At 54.0% G+C, this 7,500-nt stretch overlaps 1 protein-coding gene across 1 annotated transcript in view; it reads left to right on the top strand.

Annotated features, from left to right (window-relative positions):
- The window catches only part of LOC119583350 (basic proline-rich protein-like), a 115,212-nt gene that overhangs the window by 78,604 nt on the left and 29,108 nt on the right, over positions 1-7,500 (top strand). The window contains 5 exon segments of the mRNA XM_037931823.1: positions 5,663-5,734; positions 5,894-6,020; positions 6,023-6,139; positions 6,141-6,226; positions 6,864-7,037. Coding sequence (XP_037787751.1) covers positions 5,663-5,734; positions 5,894-6,020; positions 6,023-6,139; positions 6,141-6,226; positions 6,864-7,037 — 576 coding nt within the window.

Genomic DNA, 7,500 nt, shown 5'->3' with positions numbered 1-7,500 from the left:
AGAACAAGAAGTGTGTTGTTGATAGATAGATGGATGGATAGGTAAAAAGACAGATGTAGGTAGATAAAGGTAAACATATGTAGCAGATAGAGATAGATAAATAAATACGCAGAATGAGAGATAGATATGGATGGATATAGATAGACTGATCTCGATAGAAACAGGTAGATATTGATAGGATGATAGATAGATAGATAAGGTTAGGTAGATTAATAAATGGATAGAAAGACAGAGGTAGATATATAAATATTGATAGTTATTCCCCACGATGTTTGTTTGAATGTTTGTTTGTCTGTTTGTGATATTTGCCATTGAAATGCTTTCCGTCCTTCGCATTACATGGTCCATACGTATTCCTTCGATTTACAATCAACTGTAAATCCACTTATATTTCTTCCCAAGCATAAATCAAGAAAACGGATCCACAGCACCAGTCCCTCGCATCCATCTCGATCCTCCATTATCATCTTGTCTCGGACTTAATTACACGCCATCAACGTCAGCGAGACAAATCCACTCTGTCGTCGACGCCGCTGTTGTGCCCCGTCAGGAAAAAGGGGATGGGGGCGGAGGGGAGGTAGGGGATGGAGGGGGAAGGGGGGCGGCAGAGTCCGTCCGTGGCATCCGAGATTTGCTAATGTTCGGTTCTCCTTCGAAATACCCGATCCCCTTATAATGGCCGGATCCCCTTATAAATGCCCTGATCCCGTTAATGCCCGTCCCTTCAGCTCCGAGCGTGTAATGATCGTCACTCGGGGCATCGGCGTTGAAAACTTCGCCAGACGTCTGCTATGGCAAAAAGGTATAATTACTGATCGGGCAGGGAGGGAGGGAGGGAGAAGGAGGGAGGGGTAGGAAGAAGGGAGGAGGGGAGGCAAGGAGGGAGGGAGCAGGGTAGGATGGGGATAGGAAGATGGAGGGAGGCGAGGCAAGGAGGGAAGGGAGGGAAAGAAGAGAAGGAGCAGGTGAGGACAGGGAGAGAGAGGAGGGAAACACGGAAGATTGAAGGAGGAGGAGGAGGAGGACGAGGCAGAGGAGGGAGGGGAATGAATGAGGAAAGGGGAGTGAGGGGAATGAAGTGAGGAAAGGGGAGAGAGGGGAATGAAGTGAAGAAAGGTGAGTGAAGGGAATGAAGTGAGGAAAGGGGAGTGAGGGGAATGAAGTGAGGAAAGGGGAGTGAGGGGAATGAAGTGAGGAAAGGGGAGTGAGGGGAATGAAGTGAGGAAAGGGGAGTGGGGAGTAAAGGAAAATCCGAAAATGGGAAGAACGAGAAAACGAAGAGACGGGAAAGTATGAAGGAAACGGCGTTGAAAGAAGGAACTAACGTCGGGCCGGATGATAAAAATGCAGGAAAAGCGAGGAGGAAGAGGGTGTAAGGAAAGACAAAGGTAAACAGTAGAAATCAGAAAAGAGGGAAGAGGCGATGACAGATAAAAAGGGGTTAGGAAAACTGGTATCTACCCCCCCCCCTTTATCCATCACCCTCCCCTCTCTATAACTCGTACCGGAAGTTCCTAGATAATCCCAGACAGAAGATGCACACGGGCGAGATTTGTTTAATACTGTGTCAGCATCATCGGTAGCATTATTTTGCCCCCAAACCCCTTCTCCCTTACTATCCCTATCCCCCCCCCTCTCCTCATCTCCTCTCCCCTTCTCGTCTCTACCCCTCTCCTTCCCCGCCCCCCTCCTCCTCCTCCTCTCCCCTTCTGGCCTCCCCCACCCTCCCCTTCTGGCCTCCTCCCACCTCCTCTCCTTTCCCCATGCTCGGCGTTTCGTCTCTTTCCTACCCCTCCCCCACCCCTTTCTGGTCTCCTCCCCACCCCTCCCCCACCCCCTTCTGGTCTCTTCCCCACCCCTCCCCCTCCCTCTTCTGGTCTCTCCCCCCTCCCCCACCCCCTTCTGGTCTCTTCCCCACCCTTCTCCCTTCTGGTCTCTTCCCCACCCCTCCCCCACCCCCTTCTGGTCTCTTCCCCACCCGTCTCCCTTCTGGTCTCTTCCCCACCCCTCCCCCTTCCCCACCGCCTGTCCCTTTTCATCTCATCCCTCGCCCCCTCCCCCTCCCCCCCTACCCTGTCACCCCTGGCCGCACAGTAGCGTAGGCGGGGACATGGCCGGGGGGGGGGGGGAGATAAGGAGTAAGGGGAAGGGGGATGACGGAGGGGATGGGGGATAGAGTGAGGGGGGGTGGTGGAGGCAGAGGAGGGAGAGGGGGGAGGGATGTTGAGGACGCCACTGGGAGAGAGGGGGGGGGAAGGAGTTAGTGGGATGAGGGAGATAGGGGATAGACTGAAGGGGGTGGGGGAGAGAGGGGGGAGAAGGGGGAGGGGCATGTTGAGGACGCCACCGCCGCCCGTTAGACATCTAGGATCTAGGGTTACGCGTCGCCTTCCGCCCTCCTGCGCGCCCCGAAAGCCGATCTCTGCAAGACAACGCGTCCTGGAGCCTCCTGGAGGTATTTTCCTGAAACTGACGCTCCCACAGACTCCTCTCCCCCCCCCCACCTCTTTCCCTCCTCTTAACCCCCTTCCTTCCCTTCGCCTACCCCCTCCACCCCACCTATTTTCATATCCCTTTCCCTCACCACCTTTCCCTATCCCTTTTCCCTATCCCTTTCTCCTTGTTCTTCCTCACCCTCCCACCTTTCAACTTTTCCTACTTCCCCTCTCCCCTCCCCTTTCCCCCTCCCTCCTCCCCCTTTCCCCTTGTCCTCCCTTCCCCATCCCCTTCTACCCTCCCTTCCCTTCCCCTCCCACTCCCCCTATCCCCTCGTCCTCTCTCATCCCTTCCCCTCCACCCTCACCTCCCCCTTCTCCCCTTTGCCTCCTTTCCCTTTCCCCTTGTCCTCCCTTTCCCCTTCCCCTCTACCCTCCCCTCCCTTCCCCTCCCCTCCCCTTCCCCCTTCCCCTCTACCCTCCCCCCACCCTATTCTCTTTCTCTACGCTACAGGAGGGGAGGGACGGGAGGGGGGAGGATGTATAAAGGATGGGGGAGGGGAAGGCTATCCTGGAAGGGTATTATATCCTACGAACAATATCCAGGTGACTTACCCTGAAAGATGATACACCTCTCTAGCACTATCGATGCTCTCCCCCCCTCCCTCCCTCCCTTACCCCCTCCCTCTCTCCCACTCTCCCTTCCTTACCCCCTCCCTCTCTCCCTCCCACCCTCCTTCGCACCCCTCCCTCCCCCCTCCCCTCTCCCACGGACCCTTACCTTTTGTCTCAGAAGCCCCAGGAAGGAAGGAGGTGCGGGAGGGAGGGGGGGGGGGGGTTTAGATGAAGATAGAGATAGACAGAAAGTTAGAGAGACAGTCACGGGGAGATGGATCGATAAAGAGAGATTGGGGAAATGATGGGTAAATGTATAGGGAGGTAGGTAGGAAACGATGTTATCAAGAACGGAAAGAGAAAACAAGCGCGCACGGACGCACTCACGCACACATGCATGGAAGCATGCACACACACACACACACACACACACACACACACACACACACACACACACACACACACACACACACACACACACACACACACACACACACATACGCTCTCTCTCTCTCTCTCTCTCTCTCTCTCTCTCTCTCTCTCTCTCTCTCTCTCTCTCTCTCTCTCTCTCTCTCTCTCTCTCTCTCTCTCTCTCGTGTGTTGTGTGGTGCAGCGGTAGCGATCTCGTCTAGCAATCCTGCTGACCTGCGTTCAAATCCCTCGCCGCCAGTGGATGGTGACCCCGGCCACTCCTTGCACACAGGGGATAACAGACAAAATGAAACAGACAGTATGTCACACCAAGAATATCCATCGTGACAAATATAATCAAACTAAGCTAAACTAAGCTCTCTCCCTCTCTCTCTCTCTCTCTCTCTCTCTCTCTCTCTCTCTCTCTCTCTCTCTCTCTCTCTCTCTCTCTGTCCCTCCCTCCCTCTCTCTCTCTCTCTGGATATACTGATACGTGCAGCTCCTAGGTTAGGGATTACAGTTAGCAATAATTCACTTTGTTGTTGTTGTTGTTAAAGGGATGGCATGATGAGGGTTTCATCATTTGAAGTAAGTATCTGCTTGATTGATTGCAAAGGAAACACGTTGCTTGGCGAAACATCCGGGACATTGCCACTTTTTTTCGAAAACTCATCTTTTGCCGAGACAGAATCTGATTCTCAAAAAAAAAAAAAGTAACCAGAGTGTATCCTTTTTCTTCAGAAAGGAAGAAAATATGAAAAAGGATTACTGGGGCGACGCTTCCATATTATTTCTTTTTTGGGGGAAAAAAATTGTGTGAAAAGACCTTGATCCTTCCTTAAGACTTCCTTCAAGAAGGAACCGCACCACCTCCGCTCGCCTTAGGGGAGAGAATGGGGTAAGGAATGGAGGGGAGAGGGAGCGTGGCGGAGAAAATGGAGAGAGGTGGGGGGAGAGGACTGGGGAGAGGGAAGGGAGGGGAAGAAGGAGGCGTGCGCGGAGCGGGTAGCTTGAGGGGGAATTGTAACTGGAGGGGGGAGAGAGGGAAGCGTGGGGAAGAGGGGGAAGGGAGGGGGAGAGGAAGGTAAGGGAAAGGGAGGGGGGGAAGAGAAGAAGCGTCTCCGCGGAGAAGGGGGCGAGGGAGAAGGGGGGTCAGGGTGAGGGGAGATTACAGAGAGCGCTTGGTGGACATGGGAGGCTCTAGGGTGTTAGGAATGTATGGGTCAAATGGATGTGAGTTCTCTGACCGTGTTGGCAGCGGACCGGATGTAAGTAACGGGCTGCCATTAGAGCAGAGGGATGAGCAGGATAACGTGTTCGACATTGAGGAGATGGAGCTACTGGGCGGAGCATGGTTGCTAGGCGACGAGGGGTGGTGACACTCTGTGGTGTCGGGACTCGGTTGCACGTTGGCTTCGCGGGGATTCCGAATTGAGGCGTAGACGGAGAGGGCATTACAGAGGTAAAGATAGGGGAAGGATGAGGGTAATCCTAGAGAGGGAGGGTGAGTTGGGGAGTGTCAGGGTTGCGTGGGGAGAGCTGACTGGGTCGTATATTAGGGGGCTGGAGGGTGGTAGTGGGGCGAGGGAGGGGAGTGGGGGTCGGGGGGTATGGGTAGGTGGGGAGAGGGCGGTGGAGGGTTTCGGGGAGCGTGATGGTGCTTGTTTTTCGCGGGCGGGGTCTGTGGTCTCGTGGAAGGGGCTGTTCCTTCGACCGCGCTTTTGTCCGTCCTCTGGCCCCGCAGTTCAGCCTCTGAGCTCCGGGGCACAATGTCCTCGACGACCTAAAAGATGTGGGAGATGTTACGCTTTGAGGCTTAAGGACAGACGCCTTTCAGGATCCGGGCCAAGCCTTTCAGGGAACCTCATTTCCACTCTATTCTCCCGTCTTCCTTCCTCCTCCGCCTCCTCCTCCTCCTCCTCTCCTCTCCCCTCTCCTCCTTCCTTCCTGCCTCCTCTCTTCACTCCTTTCCTCTCGCTCTCCTCATCACTCCTCCTCCATCCTTCCTCCCTCCTCCTTCCTCCTCCTCTTCCTCTACCACTCCTCACCTCTCACTTCATCCTTTCCTCCTCCTCCTCCCCCCCTCTCCTCCGCCTCCTCCTCCTCCTTCCTCCCTCCTCCTCCTTCTTCTCTTCTTCTTCCTTCTTCGTTTTCTTCCCTTGGTTTTTCTTCATCTTCTTTTTCTCCAAACCCTCATCTCTTCCTCCTCCTTCTCCTCCTCCTCCTCCTCCTCCTATTCCTCCTCCCCCTCTTCCACCTCCTCCTTCTCCTCCTCACTCCCCTTATCTCCCCTCTTCCTCCTCCTTCCCCTCCCCCTCCCATTCCCCTTCGCCCTCACCTCTCCCCCTTCCTCCTCTTCCGTCTCCTCCTTCTTTCTCCTCCTCTTCCCTCTCCTCCTCTATTCCTCCTCCTTCTCCTCCTATTCTTCTTCATCCTCCTCCCCCTCCTTCTTTTCATTCTTCTCTTCCTCCTCCTCCTCCTCCTCCTTCTCCTCCTCGTCCTCCTTCTCTTTTTCCTTTTCCTCCTCCTCCTCCTCCTCCTCCTACTCCTCCTCCTCCATTCCTCCTCCTCCTCCTCCCCCTCCTTCTTTTCATTCTTCTCCTCCTCCTCCTCCTCCTATTCCTCCTCCTCCTATTCCTCCTCCTCCTCCTCCTCGCCTCCCTCCTTCTCCTCCTTTTTCCTCCTCCTCCTCTTCCTCCTCCCCCTCCTTCTTTTCATTCTTCTCCTCCTCCTCCTCCTCCTTCTCCTCCTCCTCCTCCCCCTCCTTCTTTCATTCTCTCCTCCTCGCGGTCCTCCTCCTCCTCCTCCTAGTCCTCCTCCTCCTACTCCTCCCTCCTCCTTCTTTTCATTCTTCTCCTGCATATCCCCGACTTGCTTCTTTCTTCTTTTTTCAGTTCTCTTGCCAACCCCCGCCGCCCTGCCCCCGCCCACTCCTCCCTTATTTCATTCTACGTTTTTTCTTAGTTCTTTGCTCATTTTTTATATCATATAATTATTCTGTTCTTTCATAAAAAAAATCTCCTACCTATATTTTTTCGTGCCTTTCTCTTTTCTCTCTCTCTGTGCTTCCTTTCATTCAACCTTTCTCCCCTCCTCTCTCTCTCTCTCTCTCTTCATCTCTCTCTCATCCTTCTCTCCTCTCTCTCTCTCCCTCTCGTCCTCTCTCTCTCTCTCCTTCGCTCTCATCTCCTCTCTCCTCCCTCTCCCTCTCCTCCTCTCCTTCCTCTCCTCATCCTCTCTCTACTCCTTCTCTCTTTCTCTTTCTCTCTCTCTCTCTCTTTCTCTCTCTTATGTTTCTGTATTTCATTCTTTTCTTTCCTTCTTCTTCTTCTTCTTCTTCTTCTCCTCATCCTCCTCCTCTCCTCCGCCTCCTCCTGCTTATCCCTTACCTCCCTTCCTCCGTCCTCCTCCTCCTCCTCCTCCTCCTCCTCCTCCTCTTCCTCCTCCTCGCCTCCTCCTCCTCCCCTCCTCCTCCTCCTCCTCCTCCTCTCCTCCTCCTCCTCCCCCCCTCCTCCTCCCCTCCTCCCTCCTCCCATCCCCTCCTCTCTCCCCCTCCCCTCCCCCTCCTCCTCCGCCGCGGCTTCACTCGGCGCTCGGCCCGCCGAGTCCGGCGAGTGCACTGCGCTCGCCACAGCGGTCGCAGGTAAACGAATCTATTGTCGACCTTCCCAAGCTTTAGCGAAAAATGAGAAAAGATCCTTTTTTTTGCTTGTCTTCCGTGGACCCCCCCGTTGGTCTCACGCGGGTCTCTCTCTCCTTTTTTTTATATATTTTTTTTCTCACTTTTCGCTCTCTCTCTCTCTCTCTCTCTCTTATTCGTTCTCTCTCTCTCTCTCTCTCTCTCTATCTATCTATCTATCTATCTATCTGTCTATCTATCAATATCTGTCTCTCTTTCTCTCTGTCTCTATCTCACTCTCACTCTCAGTCTCTCTCCCCAAGTCTCTTTTCTCGTCTTTCCCTTTTCCCTTTCTACTGCCGACGAGGCCCGGAAAGGTTCTCACGCGCCCCCATCACCACCATCATTTGGTATTCCATT

This window comes from Penaeus monodon, chromosome 17 (assembly GCF_015228065.2).
Source record: "Penaeus monodon isolate SGIC_2016 chromosome 17, NSTDA_Pmon_1, whole genome shotgun sequence".
Classification (NCBI taxonomy): Eukaryota; Metazoa; Arthropoda; class Malacostraca; order Decapoda; family Penaeidae; genus Penaeus; species Penaeus monodon.
Note: the sequence above shows the minus strand (reverse complement) of the source record. Positions and strands in the feature narration are given on the sequence as shown.